General features: G+C 42.5%; 1 protein-coding gene across 1 annotated transcript in view; it reads right to left on the bottom strand.

Moving 5' to 3' along the window:
- Positions 1–279: 279 nt before the first annotated feature.
- The window catches only part of MLXIP (MLX interacting protein), a 46,860-nt gene continuing 20,276 nt past the window's right edge, over positions 280–26,863 (bottom strand). The window contains exons 2-17 of the mRNA XM_086623647.1: positions 21,024–21,130; positions 20,596–20,681; positions 19,201–19,290; positions 18,879–18,920; positions 17,414–17,585; positions 16,350–16,439; positions 15,403–15,494; positions 14,590–15,253; positions 11,054–11,175; positions 10,164–10,350; positions 9,254–9,378; positions 7,204–7,302; positions 5,218–5,345; positions 4,029–4,152; positions 1,837–1,966; positions 280–978 (exon numbers count right to left, since the gene is read on the bottom strand). Of these exons, the coding sequence (XP_086479773.1) occupies positions 857–978; positions 1,837–1,966; positions 4,029–4,152; positions 5,218–5,345; positions 7,204–7,302; positions 9,254–9,378; positions 10,164–10,350; positions 11,054–11,175; positions 14,590–15,253; positions 15,403–15,494; positions 16,350–16,439; positions 17,414–17,585; positions 18,879–18,920; positions 19,201–19,290; positions 20,596–20,681; positions 21,024–21,130 (2,380 nt within the window). The 3' untranslated portion in view covers positions 280–856. The remainder of the gene's footprint in view (positions 979–1,836; positions 1,967–4,028; positions 4,153–5,217; positions 5,346–7,203; positions 7,303–9,253; positions 9,379–10,163; positions 10,351–11,053; positions 11,176–14,589; positions 15,254–15,402; positions 15,495–16,349; positions 16,440–17,413; positions 17,586–18,878; positions 18,921–19,200; positions 19,291–20,595; positions 20,682–21,023; positions 21,131–26,863) is intronic.

Below are 26,863 nucleotides of genomic sequence, written 5' to 3'. Positions count from 1 at the left end.
TGCACATTTTATGAGGAAGGCAGCTGACCTCTGCAGAGTGCAAGAAAACAGTTCACAGATTAAATGGGTATGAAATTCGTGTATCTATCCTAATTGCAGAATCTACACAATCTAAAACTGCTTTCTTGCACTTACTGCACAGCCTGCTACTCACTTGCAATGGCTGCATCAGGAAAAATAATAAAAATCAGCTACTTTATTTGCTAGAAAATAAAGCGTGACCTGAAACTGATCATATGCAATGATACACTCATTAAAATAAAAACACACAAAACAGCCTGAGATTTTAATTCTAGTATTTTTGCCACAAGTTGACATCATTGATGGATTTTTCTTCTCCTTTGGTTTTTAATATGATCCTGTTTAACAATTTTCACTGTTCAAGTAAAACAAATGGAACTGAATACCAGAAAACAAAATAAAAAGCACATTTTGTTTCACGAAATCGAAAGTATATTTCCCCTTGAAGAGAAATAGTCCTTGGTGTACAAGATTTACACTTCAGAGAACTTAGTACTTGAAGCTGTTTCATAGAAATACGTTTGTTGCATATAGATGCATGCTGCATTGATGGAGATATATTGCTGCCTGCAGGACTCAAACCTGCTGCATTTACCTGAGCTTGGTGTTTTCTCACTTAACGGAGCACAGCACAGCACTGAAGAGGAATCAAAACGTTACGACAACGTTGCATCATACTTCCACTTATTCTGAAGGCAGAGCCAGATGCCCTGAACAACGTCTCTGGTGATGGAGAGAATTCTTTCTAAAGTGCACTGACTGAAAGGAGAGTCGCCAGGCTGCTAGCCTGGCAAGCTCTCCACCCCTTGTAAAAGCAACTCATTGTCTTTGGTTGTTAAGTTTCGTCAGCTGTTTTGATCATCTTGTTAACTGCCTCAGCGGCTTGCTCTGGCAGGCACGATGGATCTGACAGAACTGAGGTGGTTGTACTTAGATGCCGGAGGGTGTTCAGCACCACTATAAAAAAAAAAAGTCAGAAAAGTATCAAGAAAAGCCATTAGTCTGACCGCAAACAGATCCATGCAGGACAGTGTGCAGGTACTGCAAGGCTGTGATGCATGACAGAATTATGGAAATACTTCTGCAAAACATGCACACCTCCACACACAGAGACAGCAAGAAAGAGATGTGCAAGAACTGTGCCCAGGGAACAGGAACAGAGATCTAGGACTTTTAACAAAACACCTATTTCTTCTGCAAAAGAGAGCACCACTTGGCAATTGTAACTGTAAATGTACATACTTGCTGAATTGCAAGGGGAAAAAGATCAAGCAATCATGCCCAAACAGAAGGTCATTCGAAAGCTGAATACAAATCCCAGAAGTCCTCCTTCATAATGAGATAAATCACTCTGCTGAACTTACTCCAACTAGAGCAAAGTATTTGGAATTTAAATGCAGCTTGAGACTGTTTAAATTCTAGTATCTATATTCGCAATTTGTTTTGTTTTTTTTTTTTTCTGTTCAGAGTTAAGCATGCAACCACAGTCAAAAGAGGTTCTTATTTTTTGACTGAGATAATAAAAAGGAACTGGAAGTAATATTCAGCATCATAGAATCACAGAATGGTTAGGGTTGGAAGGGACCTTAAAGATCATCTAGTTCCAACTCCCCTGCCATGGGCAGAGAAATCCTCCACTACACCAGGTTGCCCAAAGCCTCATCCAACCTGGCCTTGAACACTTCCAGGGATGGGGCAGCCACAGCTTCTCTGGGCATGTACTTGCTTTGTCATCCTCCGACTTTCAAGAAATGGTATTATATACAGTCTCACTTCCTAAGATCTGGAACAGCTGCTGAATAGAACTTCACTTACTTGGCCTCAGAACAGGAAGAGAACAGTGCTGATCCAACCAGGCCATTGCAGTTTGATTTAGATCCTTAAAGCTTGTCGTGGAAACCATCCCATTGAAGGACTCAAACAGCGGCTTAATAATAATGCTGAACTGCAAATCAACAAGTGTTAAGGGAGACAACAAAGGAAGGCTTCAAAACATTCTACGGGAAAGGCTACCACAGCTCAGTCTGCAGGGAAAACAACGGACTCCTAAATGGACTTCAACTACTACAGGGACGGGAACATTTCAAACAATATTTTTAAAAATCGGTAACACTAAGACAAAGGAAAAAATAGAACTTCAGTTCCTAGTTATATTCATTATTTTTTGCAAAACGCCTGTACAACTCACCCGATCTCCTAAAAACCAGCTTCACGCTGCGGTACTGTTGCAAGCGCGTGAGTATCTGAAACTTCTACATTCATGCAACTCATCCAATTTCCTCATTGACACCTTCTTCATGTAACACCAATGCTTTCTTAGCAACAGGATACAGAAGCCTTAGTATAACCACACCCCTCTTACCACAGCACACCACGGATGCACCCTAGGTGGGGGGTACCTGGATGAGTCTCGCCTGGCAATAGCGAGTCCAGCACAGGCCAACAATGCGAGTATTCAGCCAACTTTCCAGGCAGATTTTTCAGCAAACAAAGTTCTCGGCTGCAGTAGCTAAACAAAGACTTCAAAGTATATGGGCATATTCTCAGAGATGATCAATGCCGTGGCAAGGATTCCCACATCAAGGACCAGACTTGCTGATCTGTGTCTATGTGGACCAGAACAGCAGCAAGCTGAGGACTGTCAGGTGCTCTATCATCACAGCTTGGAAGGATGGGCCTGGAGCTGGCAAAATAACCTTCCTGGCAGAAAAGGAGCAGACACAATTCTTAGCCTGTAGTGTATTAAAACATACAGAGCACCACCACAAGTTTCAGTTGGCTCCAGCAACCAAGCTTTCAGATGAGCCTTCCTGGCACAGTCACCATATTTGAACTCAAAACAGCTTGTTATAACATCACCATGATAATTCACCAAGTAGGTTCTAGCTTACGGGCACATTTATTTCCGCAGCTGGCTGGATGATAAAACTCATGTGAAGGCTCAGAATCTGTGGTTTTACCATGTTACCCCACATGAGGTTTTCTGACTACAGTCAGCAGCGTGAGAAAGTGGCCCAAACCAATCTCAGCACTGTCATGCACTCCAGCCTTTCTCACTGTGGCTAACAAACAAAATAGGTCTAGCAATTGCCCAGAATACTTGAGGGGATTTGCATGCCCTTACAGACTTCTGCAGAGTGACTAGAAGAACAACATGGGTATTACTCTATTGATCTAATATTCAAGAGTATGCTATTCTTGGGTTATCTCTAGCGGCCCAAGACCAGATGACTCGTTTCCCTCCTATATGCAACAGGAACTATGGTATTTTCATATACGTAATGAAACTGCCCTTCTCTCTCTTATAGTCGCTTCATGAGGAGGAGATTTTTATTTTATTATTAATTATTATTATTAGCACTCACCCCTGGACCTTGTCAGCTTTTACTGCAAGACGTTCTGAAATATTTCAGCATGTATGAAGGCTAACCCAGTTCCATTCCCAGTCTATGTCTGTCTACGTCCTGCACTATCATTCGCTTATAAGCACAGCTGCTAGCACTGAAGAAGCAAAAGAGAAACTAAGTTGATTCACTGTTGTAGCAAAAGATAAATAAAAAGCTAAAAAAAGAAGAAAAGAAAGAAGAAAAAAAAAAAGAAGAGAAACGTGCAAGTTTCTAGAACTGCCATTGGAAGAGATTCCATAATTGTTCATAACAATTTTTTCTTTTTCCAAAATCTTTGTTATTCTCTGTTCAGTTTTCCCAAAAGACTATGCAAGTTACACTTACAGAAGCAGTCCATGAAACATTTCTTGCAGTATAACGACCCAACCAAAACCTTGCCTTTGTGTTGCATTTCACACTCAAGTTACCTCCCTTACTTTAAAGTGAACAAGGTCTGCCTTGAGACAGCAATAAGGCAAGGATTCATACAGACGTGAATGAAAACTGAGGACATGTTATTTAAACAACTTGGCTTAAAGTCACAGCATCAGAATCTAGAGTTCTTGCCTCCAAACATACCAGTACCAACCCTAAGTTCAGCAGGCTGATATAAAAGGATACAATCCAAAACTTCCAGTTCTGTAGGGTCCTTCTTCTCACATACTCATCAAACATCTTCCTCATGTGGTCAAATCTTTGCCGTGTTATGGGAACCCCAGTAGCAGGGAGCTGCCGTTGACAAGAACTGAAAGATGTTGTTCTGAGGTCAGAATCTCCACCAGAAAGGACATACTTCTCTTCCAGACTAAATTACAGCGAAAGAAAAGTGTGTATCCCCAGCATCCTTGACCAAGGTGGCTTCCCAGTGCATGCCCCCTCCCTAACGTAATTGTTATAGCCAGGAATACATACTGTTTTCCAAATAATTTTGTCTACGTTCACTCAGCAAGGCGATTTCTTGAGATGCTACACGCTTCTTATTACAAGCAACAAAATTGAAAGCAAAGTATAAGATAGAGCAAAGTAGTTTTTGGCATCCAATTAGAAAAAGGCACATTAGGAGTAAAGGGAAAATTTATAGTTACTCCTGAGCAATACCACAGAAGACAATGTTACAAAGATTCTTAACAAACAGATCAATTTAAAATAAAACCAAATGTCACCATACTTTTAAAGAAAAATAAAAATATTTTGATTTGTTGGTAAGTCTAACATAATGCCTAAGCCTAACACTTCTGTGGATTGCAGAAAAACCACTGGGGTTCTCAACACGCTCTGCAATAGTACATAACTATCCTAAACTCACGGAGGAAACTAAGGCAACAGGAAGGTGAAGAGATTTATCAGAGTTATGTTCAGTCAGTGACCAGCTTCTTAACTCCAAGTCCTGTGTCTTATGTACTCAACCATGTTTTCCAACAAAAACTGACTGCATTTGGAAAGCAAACTGCAGCAAAGCCATCATGAAGAGTAGGAGTGTTTGATCACCCAGTGAGTCCAGCTTTAAAAAAAAAAAAAAAATATCGTCACTGGCTTCTTCTCAGAATTATTCTAACTGACCTGATGCATCTTTTCTGATGCTGCCACCGTTGTGCATTCATGCTCAGAGCTTGCTGAAAATCCACACGGTTTGCTACCAACACCCATCCCACAGCAATTCTGCTTTTTGTTTGGAAGTTGGTAGCAAGTGTACTTCTGTTCAATACTCATCTGTTGTTTGGCATGACACCCGAGGCAAACACCCCCTGCTGTTTGCCAAAGCAACATCCAAGCTGCTCTGCTTCATCACAGAAATTTCCCCAAGTCTCACATGATGGTAGCGTTTAGCTCCTCGATTTCTTCCCGAAGGCGCCTGGTTTCCTCTTGCATCTGTGTTCTTTCCTGCTGTAGTTTAGCGATATATTCTACTGTTTTCTGGAGCGTGAGTGCATGGCTGATCTAGACCAAACACAAACATAGAGCTCACTTTCTGGAACAAAGCTAGACACATGAAGAGTTTGCCCCTACCCTGCTGTAACATCTAGGAAAGGACTCTAGCACTTTTCCTAAGTTTCCTTCCCTTCATGCAAAAGCACACAGACAGGCAGATTGAAACACTTCAGATAACATCGAACTCTTCATTTCTCTGACTCCTGTTTGCACACTAGTACAGAGAAATGTGGTGGCAGTGGTTGTTTTCTTCTACGAATTACATTTTTGCTGAAAGAAACATTTTAATAATTTAAAACCGTTTGTTTCATTACCCATCTTCTTAAAAATATTTACAATACTTACTTAGGTAATGAAGGATGTAATACATCTGCTGATAGGTTTATGGTGCTGTTAAAAGTATTGTTTGAAGTTGACAATATATATTATTTAGTTTGACAAGCCTGAAGTTATTAAACAGAAGGTAACACCATCTATCACCAAAGGAGACAAACAACATCACAGTTCTTTTTTAAAATACTCTTCAGTTTTGAGGAAAGAATTAAAAATCTGTACTTGAGAAATAAAATAATCAGATATTTTACTAAAGCTGAGTTTTCAAAACTGATGACCTTTCAAACAGACCATTCAGGAAGTGGAATTCTGACAACTTATGGCCTAAATGTATAAAACTACAAAAATCATGTAAACAAATCAACATGCTACACAATAAGCTTTCATATTTCCCATGTTTCAAAAGGTACTGGTATTTAAAGGACGTTTAGAATTTTGTTGAGCAGACAAGCCCGTGTTTCAATTATTTTGATTTAGTGAACAAAGTTAACTAGTGATGCCAGAATATGTTCCTAATTTGGACAGAGCCATTTGACAATGAGAAGTCAGTTAGGAATTTTTCTTTCTCTGTAAATCCATGCACAAAAAAAGACAGGTGACAAGGGGAAAAAAAAGCCCTGACAGTATTTGCAACGCTGTGAGCCCAGAGCCAAATTCTTAAAGGCAGCTGGGTGATACTATATGTAAAGAGTCCTAGAGGGATTTTTCAAAATCATCTGAACTGGCCAGGCTCCTGACTCCTCAGGAGGTAGAGGTCTCATCAGTGTAGGAAATTTTAGAGATCTCACTGGACGTTTTCGTTCTTCCTTTGGCTCACTGACATGTTTCAACAGTACCTGCAGGCGCACAAGGTTGCTGTGCCATGCTCTCAGCTGACCAAATGCAGCACAGCTGTGGCTGGCATGGCATGAAGCCTAAGCTAACAAGTTGTGCTCATCAGTGGGTACATTAGCTAAGGCCAAATGTCAAGGTATAACTAAGCCAGGCCTAGCATCGTACCCACAGCATCTGCCTGGCTGCGGGCTGGCTCATGGGGCAGGCAGAATAAGCTTACGATGCTGGCTGGACCTTAGCTTTTTCAAGTCCAGGCGTGGGGACCAGAACCCATGCAGAACAGGCAATAAAAGACAGGATGTCAGAAGAAAGGTAATGTAACAGTAAACACAAAGTCATCTTATGCTGCAAATGTGACAAAAATCTTCACTACTGGGGTCCCAAGAGGAAGGAATGCAAATATCGTTTTTTCTTCTTTCCCTGTCGGCTTTAAAGCTGCAGCATCTCATCAGGCAAGACTCGTTCAACGTTTGGAGCTGCATCAGAACAACAACATCTGAAAGATTAAGCTCTTTCACACTCTGTTTTGACTGTAAGCCATGGATTTATCACCCTTTCCAAGTCTCTCAGTTTAAGTATCTTCACTGACTGACTGGTATTCCCAGACAACAGAGAAGAGATTAAGTTTATTAGCATGTCTTTTTAGAATGGCTCTTTTTTATATTCCATATTAAACTGTTAGTGCTGCCAAGTTACTTACCAACCTGGAGTTGGCTGAAACCAAGCTGTTCAGAGTACTGAAACCAATCTTGATATTAGACCTTCGTTTTTGTTCTGAAATATGCTTCATTCTTCGATTCTGCATAAATAAAATTAGCTCAGTCTATGCTGTTCTCCTTTACCATTGTACTGCTATGACTATTCCAGCTATTCAAATTCAGAGTGTCATTTTTGTTGAATTGTGGCATTCATACTCTTCCCAGTCAAAGCTGCAGGACTATAAATTTGCAAACAACGATTCAAGTTATTAAAAAGAAGTATCCAATGTATTAAATTCCATTCCAAATCTTATAAGATTTTCTTCCTAAAGTAAAAAGTCCTGTTTAAGACTGTTACACAATTTCCTTTTCTGAATTCCAATTCCAATTTTTGAGGCATGTATTTATTTAGGATCTTGTTGAAGCCTTGAAGTTTAAAACAGTCCATATCATTTATTCTTAAGACATACATAATGTCTACTGATGTAAACAGGCAGTCTAACAAAAATAAAAATGAAAAAGAATGAAGAATCCACAACTCTGGCCTATCCTGAGGATAAATGCTTTGTCAGGAATTAACGTTTTCATTTGTAGCATTAAAAACCTAAAACTTCTTTCCACCAAAATCCTTGGAAGAAAAGAAAATAAGGAGTTTGCACTTCAAGAATGCATTCTCGACAGAGCCAGGCTTTTCGGCGGTAGTTCACCATCACCCCATTTTATAAGGAGGAAAACAATGTAATAAAGCAGTGAAGCCCCAAACCAGAAAATGCAGGTTCGAGGGCAGAAGTGAGATTTCCCTTTGCCAAACCAAAAAAACGTTGCCCAGCAACACAGAAGTGTTTATTCTAACTAACAAGGCAGAGGAGCAAAAGAACATACACCTAGAGACTGCCAAACATCCCTGTTTCTCTCTTGCCTTACAAAGAGTTACTGACAGTGCACCCAGAGCAACTCCTGTCAAAGCAGGTGTGTTTAAATGGCTATAAAGCCTATCTCGTTGCAGTGCCCTTACTTTTAAGAACATTCCTCCATCTAGTGGCCACTCTTCCACCATCGGCCAGTCCTAAAAAATTTGTTGCTTTGTTAACTTGCTCTCTAGCAGCCAGAACAGGCTGCAACTACTGATTGTGAGCATCTATGCCAAGCAAATAACTGCAAACTTTTACTTTTATCAGCAAGGGGCAGTTCTGATTCTCCTCTGCAACGGAACTACGATTGTGCATGATCACAGGCTGCCAAGTGTTTAAACTTACCTTTCTACCCTGGCAGTAATCGAGCTGACATCAACTCACAGGGCATACAAAGGCGGAGAAGCTAAAAAGGGGTTGGCACTTGCAAAATGGTTAAGTAACACTCCCCTTCACAACAGAATGAATGGGAGGCTTACAGCTGATTGTCCTGCATTGATTAGCTTTTTGTGGATAAGTTTCTCATACCATCACAGAAAGTGTTCTGACAAGGTCAGCTTATGCATGAGGTACAGCCAACTTTCAGATGCTATCTCTAGACCGCCGAGTTCTTACCCCAATAATTCTCAAAGTGTTTTACAGCTGTAACTTGTAGAGTTTGTGGAGCTGCTTCTCTGTGGAGCAGCATAGCATCACTGCAGACATGTAAGAAACTCAGCAGGTCAAGAACTCCCCCTCCAGCGATGGCCAGAGCCCTGCAGACTGAAGAGCCCCAACAGAACAATGGCAAAAAAGCCATGGTTTAGAAAACTAAACCTGAAACCTTTGACCAAGTAAACTGAGACCTGTCATAACACTCCTGTGAGCCACAGCAGGAATTGCTGTCATGACTGTAAGGACCTGCAGGGAGTTAAGCCTGGCCCCTCTGGTGCCACATCCCTGAGGAGCAGAGTTCATGATTAATGTCTGACATTTTTAAGTTGAATAGAGCAGCCCAAATGCAGCACAAACTAAGCTGAAGGCACAAATACTCCACTGCTCTTGAAGCACAACTTACTCTTTAGTCCATGCTCTGACATCAGGGCAGAAAAGTAGCTACAAAGGCAAAGAAGAAAAGCACCTGAAAGGAAAGGACACACACCTTAAGTGCAGCCATATTAGGGTCGGTGGCAGGTTTTGCTGAGCAGCCGTTCTGGGGAGACTGTGGACTGGGGCTCTGCTCGGAGGTGCAGGGGGAAGCCTGGCCTGAATTCTGACAGTCTCGGCCTTCGTAAAGGAAAAAAGACAAGTCACATGAGAAAACAACTTTCTGTAGCAAATGCGACTGCTGAGAAGTTTCTATTCAGAACTGAAACGCCGTTGGCAACCAAATTATACTCATTGATGCAGCAATCACATGCTAGAAAATGTCCACAGTGCTGGGAAAGCTCAGTATTTCACGGCATAAGGCTAATATGCCCTAAACAGCAATCTGTAATACTCCTTTCACACACACACACTTCAGCAAAGGCATATTCAACGTATAAGGCTACAACTCCATCGTCCGGCTAGACTCCTCCACTGCAGGCTCCAGGTGTGGGACATGACAGTTCACACTTGGAAGCCATTTACCTGCAAAACCAGCCCAGGTACCGCTCTATCAACACGCACGCAAAAGGAGTCTTGGCACTTACCTACTGTTAACAGGGATTGTGTCTGGGATCCTCCAATCAAAATTACAGTTATGATAGTGAACAACAAACCTGCTCAGCACTTTTACACAGATGCCTTTCAAACGGGTTTAGCTTCTTGGTGACTAGGACAGTAGATCCTTTTAGCAAGGAGCCGCTTACAGGAAGCGCAAAATCGCCGTTTGTGGGAACGCTGCACAGTAGTTTAAGACAAAAATTGCAAACAACTGGATGCAACCAAAGCTGCAGGGTAGAAAGGCCTAAAAAGCTCTTCCTTCAAAAATTATCCAGGGATCCTCAAGGCCCAGTTACACCCTACCTAACCAATGGCAACACGCTTACATGCGTAGGGGAGAGAATGCTTACAACTTTCTAACTTACTAGGTGTAGGTGAGGGAACTTGTGAACCGCTACTGTGGGAAGGGATTTGCTCTCCTTTCACCAACACATCCTGGACTACACTAGGAGAGAAGAGATGTGAGACTGTGGACTGGGTTTGTTGACTACTTGGTGCTCGCTGTGCTGGACCAACCAGAATGTTACTACGGAACTCCGTCACCCCGGGAGCCTGGGAACAGCACAGAAATAGCACAGAGAAAAACAGAGAGAAAGAAAAAGAGAGCAGGAAAGCGGGGATGGGGGTAGAGGGAGAGAAGAGATGAGAGAAAGGAGAAGGGGGAGAGAGAGAGAGATTTGTTACCTTGCCTTTCACTAAAAGTAGCAAATTAATACATGATTAACAATCTGATGACATGAAACAAGGGCTAATATATAAGGAATTGGCAGGCACTGAAGTCAGACTTCTGGCAGGAGACCAGTATCCTTTCATAACTTAAAGCAGTATTACAACACATTAACAGCATAATATACTAAAATCTATTTCCATCTTCCTGCACACAACATGATGGGAGACCCACTCATATACTCAAGGCATGCTTACCAACACATAAATGGAAAGATGAGCATCCTGGGCTCCTTCTAACTTCTGCACGATTAATAAAAAGCACAAACCATCCCCATTCATAGCAATGTGTATACATGCCTCTGTAATCTTACTGTTGCGTGAGGCAGAGTCTGTAAAGACTAGATAGTGCTTCCAGGCCCATAAAGTAGTAAATTAAAAATAAGCAAACATAATGCTGAATGCACAAATGCATATGCTGGGTAACAGGTGAGATTTAGTGGACTAGTTACCCTCCTGAGCACAGTACGGCTCTAACTGCTTGCAAATGACAGGCCTAAAAAACAAATATTTTTTTTCTTCTCCTTACTCTGACAATTCCAGCTGGTGCAATTGCAACATTAGACTGAGACGTGGCTGGCGTCAAAATCCCCTCTCTTTTTACAGGTGCTGGAGTTACAATCACAGCTCTGGACTGTCCCTGAAAGGCAGCTGAAGAACACAATTAAATTAGAATAGTTAATGAGGGAAAAAAAAAAAAAAGCTAGAGATTATTTTGTATGAGATAACTTGTCATTGAACAGGGGAATGGATTAATGAGCACCTATTTGGTACCATTTCAGTGCAATACAAAGTGCCATCAGTTTTCTGATAATCCCATGAAACCAGTACAAAGGACTCTAACACACCAGTTATTTCTGAGGCTTCTAGCATCACTGTCACTGTTTCAAGGTGAATTTACAGAGGTACCTAGTAAACCAGGGAGGTGCAAAATATCTTCATTCTACCAGAGCTGGGTTTCACAGACAGACGATCATCTTCACCTCTCCTCTCACATCCACACTTCTGGGATCTCAGGCTTGCTCTGCTGACCCAGAAAGGGTCAACGACAGAAGCCAACTGGAGGATGCACATTCAATGCTTCATGCTTCTTTCTATATGTATTAAATTCTCTTCCTCACCACTTCACTCTACTAGCTTCTTTCACTATCTGCTTTTACATGACACACAAATGTAAGACAACCAAATGTGATTAGAAATCAGCACCAAAATTCCAGAAAACAAGCTAAAGAACCAGGAGTTCTGCAGTGCTAGACAGCGAGCGATGATTGTGAACAGCAGCAATTGTCTCCACAGAGAGTTACAAAAAATTCTCAAAAAAAGTCTGTACAGGAGGCTTGCCCCCATGACAGGAATCAGGATCCTTGTTCTAAAGTTTTTTCACCACTACAGTACTCCAGTCTAATGCAAATCTGTCAAGATCTCAATTTAACCAATGCAGATGTACAGTTACTAACACGGCATGAACGCTGGCATTGTTCTTGCCCGGACTTCAGAGGGAATGTGACTAACCATCCTATATCGTTACTAAAGGGAGGATCAGGTAAAGACACAGCTTCTTGCTGTTTTGACAAAACTAAACCAAACTCAGTTTCATCCTAGCCTGTACTGGTTTCAGCTCTCCTTTGTGCTAATAGAATCATGATGTATGAAAAGTGTCAGAGCAGCTCAGTCACTGCCAACCTACCCCTCTGCAGTTCAGCATCAGCATACTGAAGCACACACGCAGCAGAACAGGGCCACAGTGCAGGATGTCTAATGTCTTCTTCCCTAGTTTGCCATCTGCGACTAACGGCCATGTTTTGAATCAACTGAAGTTTCTGCACAGTCTTTATTAAAAAGGCCTGTGGATTGCACAAACCTTGTGTCAGCCCTTGCGTGGGTGTATCTGGCAGAGAGCACTGTCCCTCTGACACGGAGTTCATTCTTTGTCCGAGCATTCCCACATATAAAGCCGGAATCACAACCCTCCCACTGTTCACTAACGGACTTACGACATCTCTATTGAGCTGAAGAGCCAACTCTTGCCAGTGCATTAATGCTGCTGCACAAACTTGGTGTTTCTGACTTCCACATTTGGGGAACCGTAACAATCAGCACATATTTAGATGCCCCTTTAGGTTTTTCATGTTTCTATCCCTACATATGCATCTTTTGCAGACTTTCCTCTGAAAATCAGAGTATTTACCCTGAAGTGGTGATAGCAGAGTTCTTTCCCATGTGAAGACTTGCACCTGATGAGATAATCTGTACAGACTATATATAAGAGCCCTTATATCACAGGGCAGTAAATGTTACACATCCCATTCTAACACAGGTTATAATGCAATTTGCTTTATAGTCATGAGTCAATTTGTTTGTCCTGAACACAAAGGACAGGCATAAATGCCTCAGTTACAAGTACTGACGTTTATGCTATTGCCAGAAAGAAAGCTCCAGTCTTTACACAAAAGTCATGGATTTGACCTCTGAGCGTGTTGCCCCTGTTGAACTAGGAGCACTGTGATCCCTGAAGACATGCCACTGCCAGGAATGAAAAACAGCAACAACTTTAAATCTAGATGAGAAACAAAGTCATTTGTTGTGTTGGTGTAGAAGTAACCGATGAAGCATTGGGAAAGTGATATATGGGGTGAGGAACAACCCAGAAAGCACTAAGAAAGCTAGGAGCAAAGGCTGTCTGAAAATGAGTTGCCTACAATGCTTCATTAGGTGAAAAATGCATGTGTTGGCTGCTGAAGGTACATGGACTCTTGCTTTGGAATGTACTACAGACAGAAACACTGCCGTTAACACCCTAGTGCTATTAATCATGGACCAACTTGTTCCCAGTGACATGCTACAATTAGATCCTTGGGTCTGTCCTACTCCTGAACAGTGATTTTTTTTTTTTTTTTTTTTTGGTGGGTAACCACAATGCCAGGCCCTGGCAGACACACCTACTCCGTAGTAAAGCCTGCTTAACAATACTCCTCCAGGCAGGGTTTTTCTTGGATTATTGTTGAACATTTCAGGTGGCTGAAGTCACTTGGCCCCCAGCCAGCACATGTCTAAAAACAGCGTGCAATAATCCCAAGAAAAAGTATACTGCCTGTCCTACTCTAGTCTCGAGCTCTCCCAGAAGAACCATCACAAGCAAAACTCTCTCTGCTCACACTTGCTATTCTCAGCCTTGTGCAGTGCCAATGGCTCCCAATCACACCCAGTGCAGAGGTCCCAGTGTATCAGTTAGGCACCCACACTCTGAACTGAAAACCACCTGACAGCATCTCAAGAGCCTGTAGACTGCTTGAGACAGAGACTGCCAGCACTCCTTGCCTGTTCTCAGTCCTTCACCACTGGAAGGCCTGATTCTCATCACCCCGGTCCTGCTAGGGAGCACTGATGGTGGATGAGAGGCACACTCCCACGCTTCCATCTGGACTAGTGCTGTGGTCCATTTAAACAGCTGCTCTCTACCCAACACTGTACTCAGTCTCAAAGAGTTTCAGGCACACCTAACACGAACGTCAGAATACACCCAACGTCTTACCCACGGATGTACACCAGCACGCTGACGTTACAGAGCGCGATGATGCACAGACAGGCATAGTGACTTGTCCAGGGCAACCAGATGAATCAATGACAGGGACAGATCTGCCATTCTCCATCCCACACTATCGCCTTCCCTTCTCCTACTCTACTGTGGTCCAGCGCTCTGAGGGGCAGAGTTAATCACAACAGGGTTAAACATCAAAACCAAGGTTTCTATGGGGTAGGAACACAGAGCTCTAGTCATCCCACGTGCTGATGCATCTATACAGCCCAGCACAAGTTTTACAAGGAGATATTCCCTCTTGCAGGTTGGCTTTTCACACTCATAACCAAACTGCTTCCAATCCTCGCGGCAGTCCAGAGCATCCCATTGAATAGCGTAGCCACACACCAGTGGATCTGGGGGTTCCTTGGACACCCTCAGGAAGCTGTACTTTTACTTATTATGGAAACCAAGAAAAGCAAGGAGGTCTCTCCCTCCTGCTAGTCCCACTTGGAAAAGAAAAACATCACCCCACCAGGGCATCTCACCTGGGGTGATGAAGGCATTCTTTAACAATAAGGACACTGTTTCCGGCTTCGGAGTAGGCACTATTTTTTGAGATTGTTTGGGCCTTGTCCCAGCACTGGCCAGAGGAACAGCTTTGGGGAGTGCAAATGTCACTTGGGACTGTAGCTGGGGTCGAGGCTGTCCCTGCAGGACAGTAGTCTGGAAAGTCAGGTTACAAGGCACTCCTGCACCTGGCTGCTGCGTTGCCAGGACAAGGTTCTGGCTCTGGCTGACGGTGGTGGCAGGGGGATTGCGGGTCGACGTAGCAGAAGCTGTGTGGGTGATAACTGTAGATTCACAGAGGGCAAACTTCTGGGTTTCTGGTGCAGCAAACGCAGTTGGTGGAGAGCTCAAGCTAGAATTCAGAGGCACTGCAGGCAACGGGGACTGCTGCTGTTGTGTCGCAGGTTGAAGCAGTGGCAAAGGTGTCTGAAACACTGGCACAAAAGTTTGTGGCCTGCTGAGAGATGAGTCGGGAGTGAAGTCCGCTGGCTGGATGAAAGATCCCCCGCTTCTAATGCTGGAACACTGGTCAGTGCCAACATCAGGAATGACAGGAGCAGGTACTGAGGAAGCAATCAGTCCGTCACTGATGTTCCCTGCTGGAAGTGTGTTGGGCAGTGAATCCGATGGCAAGACAGGAGACTGACAGAAAAGAAAAACATCAGAGATTCAGATACGACTGCTGAAACTCTTGTCTGAACTCCTTCTGAGAAGGGCATGGCTCATGTCTGAGAGTCTTCATAGCACATGTCTGAGCTGAGCCTGTTTTAAACATTGAGAACCTCTCTTACCTGGGAAGAATGGCTGCTGCTGTCTGTTGTAGCTGAGCTGACAGCAGACACAGAAGGGAAATAATTACTGGAACGACTGGGCGTGAATAAATCTGAAATATGAAAAGCCACCTATTAATTTTCTACTTTTCATACTCAAGGTACAGTATTGATAGATACCAAAATTCACAGGAATATCAGTATTATTAGGAAACAATGAAACCATGAGATTTTTGCTTCATACAACTGTAGCTGACTGAGCAATGAATTGTTGTCTTCCAGAAGAACTGATGTCTTCAGAGCAGACTTCAACTCTCACGCAAGCTGAGGACAATACGCTGTTTAAGGCTCACCTACACACAGATATCCAAGAGCTGATTCTCAATGCAGTCCCACAAATTCAGTTATCCGATGCAGACTGCATACAGGCCCAGCAAATAGATGTGACTTTTGATTTCCGTAAAGATCCGTAGCCATCAAAGTTGTTAGTAGTAGTTTAATGTCATACGTAATTCTTGACAGTACCAGAAAACATTCCAGGGCAAACAAAGTGTTAAATCACTTAATCACTAAGAAGTGTTAAATAGGAAAACCTAAGTGATTCTGTGAGTTCTCCTGTCCACATCTGATGTTCTATCTTTAATTACTTGATAATTTAATGTCTAAATGCTATTATTTTGAAAGGCAAATCAACAATCAGGTTCAAACCCTGGAATGAACAATCCTAAAGTGACACTCAAACACAGACAAGTAAAGGACTAGGGTCACAGTAACAAGGGAGTCTACCCAAATATGCATCTGCTTGAAATAATGAACAATGAAAACATATATCAAGTGTTCTTCACCTTTCACTCAAACCTCCTGCCTTCTAAAAAGAGTAGACATCTGCAACGTTTAATCTTCTGTTAAAAACTAGTTCATAAATCACTGATTTTAAAGAAATTAATTGACTATATATATGATCTTACCCTGAAAAGGCTCAAAAGTATCCATAAAATCAAAATTTGGCTGGAGAGGAATAAGCCCTGGTTGAATCATGTCAGCATTTCCTAAGTGTGCTGCAAAATTCAGGAGACAGATTAGATTAGCTTCACATCACTCGCACAGTACCAGCAGTAAGAACACGGCATTTGGCTGGAACACCACACACACTCCACAGCCAGGCTTGTCCCAGATGTTTATAGAAAAACTGCTGCTGAAATGAACTCAGCATCTGCTTTTCTTCAGAACTAAAGCACAGTTCTGAAATCAAAACCATTGGGGAATGAAAGTTTCAACTAGCAAAATGGAGGAGGTGAAAACTGAAGGCGGTGATCAACAACTGGGGATCGCCAAGCTTGGATGCCTCCTGCTCCCAAACCCCTCGTCCTGCCCCTGCTGCATAACACACGATCACGCTGGGAAGCACAACCTGAACCACCACAGCTCATAGCACAGTATTTTAAAATAAACCATCATCAATTTCATTTTGCCTCAAGTACACTTCATGTAAATCACAGTTGCTCTGGAGTAGCTCAGACAGCTTAGACATCCATGCAGCAAGGATGATGCAAAGTGGACGTCTGCTGTCCCATCAGACAGTCAGAGCCTTCAGTTAGAGAGTATTTGACAGCACTGGGTAGCTCTTGGGATTGTTTTTCAGAAGATGTGACTTGCACTTGTTTTAAGGGACATATTCAAAGAAAAGCACATAGGCACTCCTTTAAAAATACACACAACATACATGCTTTGAGATAAATAACAATGCCTTCACCACTGATAAAGGTAAATACTGATCATTACAGATTTATTCAGAGCAACATTAGAGGACAACGCTAGGAGGAGCACGTAAGAAGCTAAGACAGATATTAAATTTGGATGAATAATTGGGATTCCATAACCTATAAAGCATAAACCAGCTAAGTTCTCGGACCTATTTTTATCTGTACCAGCAAAGATTAATTTCTTAGGCAAAACTAGAAGAGCAGCAAAGCAACAAACCAGACTTCTCCTAGAGGTTCCCACTGCAACATAGCTAACAGCCAACAAATACCTATGTCCCTGGAATTTGGCCATGAAACCAGCTGATGTGAAGACAGTGTGGAGAACAGTGTGTCGGTGAACTCGGACATAAGCATATCTGCATCCAAGAGGCTGCCTTCCTCCATAGGGACAGGGGTTTCTCTGCCATACCTTTTTTTTTGCCAGAGAACCACATCATCATCCTGCCAAAGGAAAAGAAGAAAAGTCAGGCTGCCTAGACAATGCTAAAGCGGTCTGGTGCAGATATATAAAACAGTCTTCGTTTTTCACAATTTTAGAGAAAGAAACTCTCCTTTAAGAGACATGAACACAGACTGAAACAGATCAGTGGTACTTCTGATACTCCAACAACTTCAGATCACTGATTTGAGCAACAACACAAAACTTCAGTAGAATACCGCAACACTCTGCGAAAGGTTTTTGCCCCAAAAACACACGTTGACTAGAATGACATAAGACAAAATAACTTCATCAACACTTTCTAGTTTCATTGATTATATGTATATTTTTGCATCTGAAGTTTAACGACCCCTTGGTTTGAATAAAGATTTAAAAATAACACGCATAGCAAAAACTCAAAGCAAAATCACTCTTATCTCAAAGTGTATCTGAATTTCTGAAATGTAGTTAAGTGTAACTGTAACCTGACTTTGCACAAGGTATGCTGATGTTCTTGTGGGCACTTTTAGCCCATGAAAAATACAACATAATGTGACTTGGCTTACCCGTCCTTCACTACAGGCTAAGCTAAATTGCATGGCCTTGCACTTGCTGCAGACAAGCAGCACACAGAGTCGGGTTCTTGTGGCTGAGCCAACATGCAGCTGTAACTACACCAACATACCATGATGGCGCACTGGAGCTCGTGGCCAAAAGAACTGAGAGTTTTGTGAAACTGGAACAGACCCAGACTTATGTTTAGCTCCAAAAAGAAAAAAAAAAAAAATCAGAAGAGTGCTTCTGATCATCAGTTTATATGTCCAAAGTAGGTTTGATGGCTTTAGAGGGCATACTAAATGGTCACGCCATTGTTCCTTTAAACATTTTGTCTTTTTTAGGATCCTGGCACATTATTTGCCCATGCTGTGGGCAGCAGGAAGATCTGCAACATGTAGCACACACATCTTCACAGATCCAGTTACACAAGCGAGTCAGTAGTTCCAGTTACAACTCAGAAATAAGGTGAAATAATGTGCCAGCCCTCAGAGATTGATCTTTCTGGGCACCCAATACTGATCCTCGTTTCTCCTGTCACAGCACTGTACACTCAACCTCTCCTTCATCCAATTTAAGCTACAAACCTTACATTGCTCTCTAAGGTGCAGAAACATTAAGGTGTCTAACCTTAATTAAGGCTTCAGCAAGATGCTTGTCTTTAGATTTTAATCAATGCAAGCTACTGCACGTTACAGCTTTGTTACTTACTGCAGCTTCTACAAGCATAAACACTGCCACTTATCAGTGGTATTACCTACCCTGACCAAACTTGAAAGATCTTCATCTTTATGTTTCTGTAACTGCAAAAACAAAACAAAATAGATGTTAAAGTCAGAATAGGTCCTGATATTTTCAGTAGAAGACCTGATTTTGCAAAACTTTTAAGACTCAGTCATGCACAGTTAGTCCCTGCACAATAATTTTTACTTAAGTGGGACTAATCAGATGAGTACACCTGTACTAGCTTATCATCTGTTTTAAGTATTCTTGCATGCTAGCAAAAGTGACACCAAAACTCACAAAGCAACAACACACTGATCAAGTTCAAGCAAGCTACTCTCACTGTGTAAACCAACAGACCCTTTTCTTGAAGTATGTTCTCCACTTGTGGTATTCCCTGATGACTATTTCAATTCTTCGTTTCCAGTATTTCCCTTCTGTTGCAATGGCCTGAGAACACAAACACATACCATGAATTACACGGAATCACACAATGGCTGAACATTCAATAAATTTCCAAGCAAATATTCAGGCATGAAAAATGCAAAAGAAAGCATGCTAATTCTGCTTGAGCTCCTGTATCAGCAGCCCACACTGTCCCACAGTTCAGCTATCACAGAGCAAATGCAACAGTAGTAACTTCATCTCTCCCACAATAAACAAACAAGAGATGATATCTGACTGCACTGTCAGCATCTCCCACATCAGCTCAACCATAACCAATAGTTAAGAAATGGGAAAAAAAAAAAAAGCTTTAAAATGAATTTACTAAAATGTAATACATAAAGCATACCATACCCTGTTCTGCAGAAAACAAGCAGAGAGAATCTCACAAGGTTACATGAACTTGCACACACATACACAAAAGCATGTTAAGAATGACTCAAGGCAACAGAAGCCTGATGTCCAGCTCAGGGAGAAGTGTGACCTTGCAGACCACATACTAACAGCGATAAAAGGATCAGAACAATGTGGGTCTTTAATGTATCACAGATAGCAGTGTATGAGTTGGGGGCAGCAGACTAATGAGAGCCTGAACATAACTTCCCTGTGTTCAAGGATCATCTTTCAACACAAACATTAACACCATTCTTTCAAAAATCTGAGACAGTTCCACAAACTCATCTGGAACTCCTTTGAGTCATAAAATTATGCTAGAGTTATGCAGTATAGAGAGTCACATATTGCCACATCAAGGGCTGCACTGGTTTTCTGCAAGGAGCCAGAGGGCAGACATTATTTTTCATTTATGTTTACAAGAACACAAAAATGAAAGTATGCGAACTCATATTTGCTCTTTTTGTGAAGTTACCTTGACAAAGAAAAAGAAATTGCTTGTTGTCTTAAAACCACACCTCATCAATTAAATAAAATACAGAAAACACTCACAAGCTCACTTAGATTCAATCCTGAAAACAGTTGTCACTCATTTCCCACTGACTTCAGCAATCTCCAGCCAAAAGAGAGTCAAACACTGTCAAAATCTTAACTATTCAAATTGCACTTTTAAGACACGTTTCACTAAACTAGAACATAGACATAAGTTACATAGATAATTAATGTCTTTCTGGTTGCACATTGATCATCTCAATGTGATAAACTTACAACAATGAGTTCAGTCTGCTTTATATTAATGGTTCCTTCTAAGAAAGACAGTGGAACAAAGAATTGCTATGCTGCTCTCATGTCTAGTGAACTAGAAAATGTTGTTATATACTTTAGGGCTCATTAGACTGTTCCTCAGGTTTTACACACCTCCGGCCGACGATGTTCATCGACATCAACAGAGCCGTCCAGTGGAGTCACAAAGTGGCACACTGGATTCTTGCGCTTCTCCAGGTCTGAAACAAGAATGAAAACACGAGCACTCAGCACGTGCAGGCTCTGCAGAGAGCTCTGTCACTTCAATAGCAAGATGTGGAAGAAAAGTCTAGCCAGGGTTCCTTCCAGGTAACCAAAAGGAAACGGGGAGATCTCAGGCTGTGCTTGGACCACTCAGTGTGTGGGCATCTCTAAGAAAGCATCGATCCAACGGCACTTCCCAGACAGCCTCCGAGACATCTGAGTCTTCAGTAGATTTCTGAGCTTTTCATTAGACAGTACTTTCAATTCTCTTGCTTCTTACATATACATCTCTTGAAAAATATTTTATAACAAGCGACGCGGCGGAGCACGATACTTACACTGCATGTACCAGGCCCTCCAGATGGCATTATTGAGACGGATTTTATCCCTCCACTGAAGTTTCAAGCCTTTAAAATTTTTCCATTTTGGTGAAACCAGCTTTCCACTGAAACAAAACAGACAACAAATAATTCTGTATTCAGTTTTTCTCTTCCCACTTCTTTCAAGGCAAGCATCCCCCTAAAACTGCCAAACTGCCAACAGAAAAAAGTACAAGCCGCGCTTGGCCAGTGACAACTTTTGCCAAGTGCTGTCCACAGCTCACTGATCTAGGTGCCAGAGACAAGTCCAAATTTCAGGACTCCTTCATGTTCTCATCTGCCTGCTAACAATTGTCACAACTGGTTTCACAAGTATCTTCAGCAGGACTGAAGCTCATCTTACCCGCGCTTTTCTCCTTGCCAGTATCCCACCTTCTCAAATGCCAGCCTATGACCTTCCACCAACTGAGAATGAAATTGCCCAAAATCAAGCCCAAAACTTGGCCTGGAGGTTCTTGCACGTTTGGCCACGTATAGTTTTGGTTTAAATTTTGCAGAGAAGCTGGATGAAGTCAACACAATTCATTCCTACAGTTCCATTCTATTTTTCAGGCTGGTAACACTGGAAAGGAAGAATGAAACACCTGTTCTGGCCCAAGACAAAACATCACGCACCAGTTCTACAATGCTGGTGAACACAGCTGGGCACAAAGGATCACTAACAGGCTAGAAATGGTAACTTTTCTCCAAGGAAAGGTAAGGCTGGAAAGAGAAATGGCGTATTTATGAACAACCCTGGGAGGAGGGAGAGAGATGGAAGGAAAGGGAAGAAGCAACAGGGACTCCAGTAAGCACTGTATAAATACAAACTACCCAGCCCTTAAAACACACCTTTATGAATCACTAATCCATACTACTGACAGAGGAAAGGAAGTAGGAAATATTCATAGTGTAGTAAATTTCAAGCCACAGACTAAACTATAGGTACCCTGCATATCCTAGGTTCTCCCTCCCATTTTTTGTGGTTTACAAAGAAACAACTTCCTTGTTCATGCCTCGTTAAGCTGTTTGTACATCCTTGCTGTAACGGAAGCAGCCCAGCAATACGAACTGTAATCAATATGACAACACACGCAAAGGAAACAGGTTCATCTTGAAACATGACAAGCATCAGGTTAAGAGGTTAAGGTCTATCTGAAGTGAAGAGGACGCAAACGAGGGACAGGAGAAACACCACTTTGCCCTGTCAGAAAAGATCCCCAAGCACCTGGTCAGCTGGGAGCAACTTCCACCAGGAACTGCAGTGGCACTGGAGAAAGATGTCCTAGAACTGGCCTGTTCTAGGGCACTGTATATTTGCTACCGCACATTCAGTACAAATGAATTCAAAAGAGCTGAATGATTCTTCCTTTAAAGTCTGTTTTATACTTAAGGTCTAAAATCACTGTGAGAATAGGAAGTCCATCCTACAGAAGTGCCAGGCACTCCCCTTGGCTTGCCCAAGGCCATGCAGAGGCAGGCCTGAAGCTGCAGAACTGTGGATTCCCAGTTTCCTATTTGGTCTGGGAAACCTCCCGATAGCAGCTCTTTTTAAAGAAAACTTGTTTATAGTATTACAAGTTTTATTACAAGTAAAAAGTCCTCACAGCCTACACAGAAGCTGCCAGAATGCCAGAGCTGGCAATAGCTGGATATTAAACTACCACCTTCTTCCAGCATTTGGCTCGTCGTTCCTTTCCTCCCCTGCTAGCACCACAACTCCAGTTACTGCTCAGGTATTCCACAACCACAACAGTCACAGACGAGCAAATGCCAGACCCCAGCCAAGTGACAGGTAAGGAAAAGCCAGCTCTGCTCTTTCCATTTTACTGCCACACGTAACGCCAGCTGTAGCAACAGGTTAAACCGCCATCAGGCGAGCTGTTGCCCAACAGCAAGATGATTTTTTTTTTTTCCTCCTCATCCTTTTAAAAAAATAAACTGTTATGCTTTTCTATGCACAGGGGAGTGAGCGTAGAGACCAGACATCAACTGCACTAACAAGGACAATTCACAGCAGCAAGGGAGCAGATAAGTGACAAGCCTGTGAGTCCTGCGTCCGCCACGGCCCGTGCCCGGCTGCCCCTCCAAGGTGTATGCCGTATGCCGAGCCCTCCAGGCGATGCTATAAGGCTCCACTGCAGCCCGTGGGACTCCGGTGCTTCAGAAAAAATAAAGAGCAAACAGTTTGGTACACGAAACAGAACATTGGCTCCCTGCAAGGCAAACAGACTTGCTGCAGCAAGCGACATCACTGACTGGAAGTAACAGTAAACCATGTAAACTCTTAGCAAGGAATAGGAAAAACAATTATTAAGGTGCTCGTGTTATTCTCATAGCTGGGCTCTAAGACAGTACAATCACACTTTGTATGCTCACTGAAGTCTAGGAAAGCCCTTCTTTGGGCTTTTTTCTTCTTTTTTGCACTAGTGCAGCCACATGCCACTTTTTGAAATACATTTCCCAAAACTCCACTTCCAAGTTTCAAGACTCTTTCAGTTTCTGGAAAGATCTCCAAATGAAGTATTTTGCCTCACTGTTATCCAGCTGCCGTGGGTCAGGGCAGACAGTGGATCACCATCCGTTTAATATTTTCCCCATCTCTGCAAATTATCTCATCGCCTTCACAGCGTTCGCTGCACAGCCAGCTCAGCCTCAAAAATCATTGCACACCTTGTCTTACCATTCCTTCTAAACCCAGATTAAAGCACATCTTTTTCCTGTTTCTCACAGGTATATTAACAGTTCGGAGACAGGAGATTAACATGCTGATGCATCACCAACACTGACAAAATGCCCACATGCCTTTGACTAAGAAATCTGTCAACTTAATGTTCATCTCTGCATGGCTCTGTGTGACTGGACAGTTTGCCAACACAACAAAACTCGAATAATCTTCACTCAGAATAACAAGAACAAATGCTTTTCTACTAAAAACTAAAAGGAACTGTAATTAATTCTTGTACACTCCCTGCATCTTCAAAGAGCCAATTAAAACTGGAATTAAAACACAAAAAGTTTAAAACCATTTCTACTACGTTCCTACAAAACACCAAACAAAAGTAGCGCATCAAAAGAAGGAAGTGATTAAGAACCTATTCTTAAAATAATTATTATTTTTAGTTCCCATGGGAGCAAGGCACAAGCCCAGCTTGAGGTCATAAGTGAAACGACTTCAGCCTCAGTGGAGAGGAATCAGCATGAAGCTGACAACAATATTTCGACGCTATTCCAAATTCCCAAGTCAATGGAAACTCAATTACTTTGAACAACACTGACTGAGAGCAGCTGCCTAACTGAAACCCATCTTCAGATTTTAAAGCAGCAGAACAACAACAAAACTCCAAGGGGAGAGACCCACTGGCTGCTGCTCCTGCCAGCTCCCTGTCTCCTAAGACCACACCAACTCCTACGAGAAATGCAGAGCAACTTGCTGACCAGCTAGGCGGTCACAATGTACCTGCGAGCACAAAGCATCGGTGCACGCATGGTCCTCGCTCTTTCTACAACAGCTGCTGCAACTCTGCAGGAGTGCTGGTTCCAAAAAGGGGAGGAGGAGAGCATCCCAAGGGAGGCTTGGACCAGCTACTGCACAGTACAAGCCAGGACAGCTGTGCCCACACCAGCCATGGCATGACCTAGAGGGTGTTGGTGCTGCAGAGACGGTGCCCCAGGAGAGGAACGCAGAGGGAACCAGGCTCTCGGTTGCATTCTGTGGTGCCCGTCGCTGCCAGAAGCACAGCCTGTGCCACCCAGAATGTGCCGGCTCATGTAAGCAACGCTGGAGGAAAACAGGACTCTCGTACCTTCCTCGCTGTCAAACACAGACCAAATCAAAGTGGCTGAAAACCATCTGGTGGATAATGCACAACACATTCCGGCAGCTCAGTTCAGTCTCCCATGTAGAAATCTCCACCTCCCGAGAACAAATGTCCTCAAGTGATCTGATCACAGCAAACCAACTGAAAAAGCTCCAGCTGAGCAGTCAACAGACCTGGAATTCCCCTTGGACACAGGACCTCAATCTGCTCTAGAGGGATCACAGTGTTTTCTGAAGAGAAGCCACAATCAAGGCTGCAGCTTTCCCATGTGAGTCCTGGGTACACCAAGAGAGGCTGGAGTCCATTCCCAAGTTTTTTCCGCACTTTTCCCCAGGTCAGGAACTACTTCAGGCAACTGAGATCCAAAAGGTCGACAGATAATGCAGCACTGATCTGTCAGAGTAACACAACTCTCTCCATTTTTTAAATTCCAGTGAAAGCAGCTGTGTTGTAAAAACCAATTACAACCCTTCAAACATCACAAGATTTACAGAAAAGTACAAGAAACAGACATCTACTGTGACCGTGTGATCTGAGTCCCTTAAACATGTTTCATTTTCAAATTTTTCTTCAATCAATCGGAACATAATTTGGGAGAAGGTATGTATTCTAACATGGTACAAAACAGACTTTACCCTGGCAATGTCCATTTTCACACAGTTTTGCCTCTGAGAATCTCATTGTTTTCTTCTGTGTTAGTAACACTCAAAGCATTTCAGGCACACGGTACCTATGAAGGGTTCTTCCATTCTTGTCTTCATAGTTTTTAAAGACTGTATGTTAAAAGGATCACCTTCCACTGGTGATTAGCACCGAACAGCATTTTACACTGCTGGCACGTACGGCTAACAAAGATTATCTCGGAGAGCAGTCGATGAACGATCTCACGCGATGTTTTAGCGACACTTTTGATTCAGTAGGGACAAGGCAAACGGGTGACCTTCCGTAACAGGTACTGGGCACATGAGATACCATTCACAGCTGTTAGGATGACTTCGAATTTAAACCAGTAGCTCTCTGTAACACTGAAAAAACACTCAATCAATGAACTCAATGGAAAAACTCCTGCCGATTTCAGTAGAAGCATGATCAAGCTGTGATAGAAGATGACTCACGACAGAAGAATCCCCTGTTCCCCTCCCTTGAATCAGAGGATTTTAAGATGGACTTCAGTCAGCACAAAACCACATGACACAACCACCCTCTGGATTTGGACAGAAATGGACATTTATCTGTGTGCAAACCCAGAAGTAGTTTGGGGCTTTTTTCCTTACTAACTAGCATTACGGAACGCTAGCATTTTTAAGAAACACCGATTTCTACAAAGAGCACTGAAGGGGTAGAGAAGGAGAGTTTTAAATATAAGATAAATATTCCACCCAAAACAAGACAATCTCAGAGGGCTGGGCTGGTCAGCTTGCATAACCTCCATTTAATAGGTCGTTTGAATACATGTTGATTAAATGGAAACTACACAGTATAGTATGGTAGAACTTACAGATTTTTATGCAGCTCAAATGCTTTATTAAGCTGTTTCTGATTCAACGGTCAAAACGGTGCCCTAGCATTATGTTTCCAATCCTTTTCTAACAGAAGACAATAAGGAAGACTCTGCTCTAAATACCAGTCTGAAAAATCCCCTTCCTCCTTTCAGAAAAATATTAAGTTCATTCTCCACATCGTGACATGTAAATTCTGCTGAGCAAGGAATTTCAGCTATCCTGTGATTGTAGTGAACTGAACGCTGCATAAAACGAGATCTTTAAAACACCTTGTGAGGGAAGAAATGCACAATCTCTTGCTTAAAAATAAGGAAACAGTGAGACTGAATTATATGCCCATGGCTACGAAGCGCGTGAGTGACAGCACTAGAAGCGGGACACAGATTTTTCTGACATACCACCGTATTCTGCATGTAAACCCCTCACTTCCACCCTCTCATCTTTCACTTGTTTTGATATGCAAGGACAAGGAAAATGTCTGGCTAGAGTTGGCTCT

Source organism: Tauraco erythrolophus, chromosome 19 (genome assembly GCF_009769465.1).
Source record: "Tauraco erythrolophus isolate bTauEry1 chromosome 19, bTauEry1.pri, whole genome shotgun sequence".
Classification (NCBI taxonomy): domain Eukaryota; kingdom Metazoa; phylum Chordata; class Aves; order Musophagiformes; family Musophagidae; genus Tauraco; species Tauraco erythrolophus.
The sequence above is the reverse complement of the archived record's forward strand: the minus strand, read 5'-3'. Positions and strand labels throughout refer to the sequence as shown.